The 267-nt window shown below is 71.2% G+C and overlaps 1 protein-coding gene across 2 annotated transcripts in view; it reads right to left on the reverse strand.

Moving 5' to 3' along the window:
* Positions 1–267, reverse strand: part of SYN2 (synapsin II) — a 186,922-nt gene that overhangs the window by 186,466 nt on the left and 189 nt on the right. The window contains exon 2 of one of the 2 annotated variants that reach the window (XM_010584436.1): positions 83–266. In XM_010584436.1, the coding sequence (XP_010582738.1) occupies positions 83–266 (184 nt within the window). The remainder of the gene's footprint in view (positions 1–82; position 267) is intronic. The other variant, XM_010584437.1, reaches the window with a different exon arrangement.

Raw genomic sequence — 267 nt, forward strand, 5'->3', positions numbered from 1 at the left:
GGGACCGCAGCGTGAGGGAGGGGAAGGACGGGGCGGGAGGAGGAGGGCGCCGAGGGGCATGCAGAGGCGCGGGGGCACCTACCAGTCCGTGTGCGGCTCGTCGATGACCAGGAGCAGCTTGAACTTTCGGCCGGCGGCGGAGGAGACGGCGGAGGAGGGATCCACCAGACCGGCCGAGGCCGCCGTCTGCTTCACGGCGTTGGAGAGGGAGCTGAAGAAGCTGCTGCCCGTTGACTGCTGCTGCGGCGGCGGTGGCTGCTGCTGCTG

The sequence above is a fragment of the Haliaeetus leucocephalus genome, unplaced genomic scaffold (assembly GCF_000737465.1).
Source record: "Haliaeetus leucocephalus isolate CR32 unplaced genomic scaffold, Haliaeetus_leucocephalus-4.0 Scaffold984, whole genome shotgun sequence".
In the NCBI taxonomy this organism is placed as follows: domain Eukaryota; kingdom Metazoa; phylum Chordata; class Aves; order Accipitriformes; family Accipitridae; genus Haliaeetus; species Haliaeetus leucocephalus.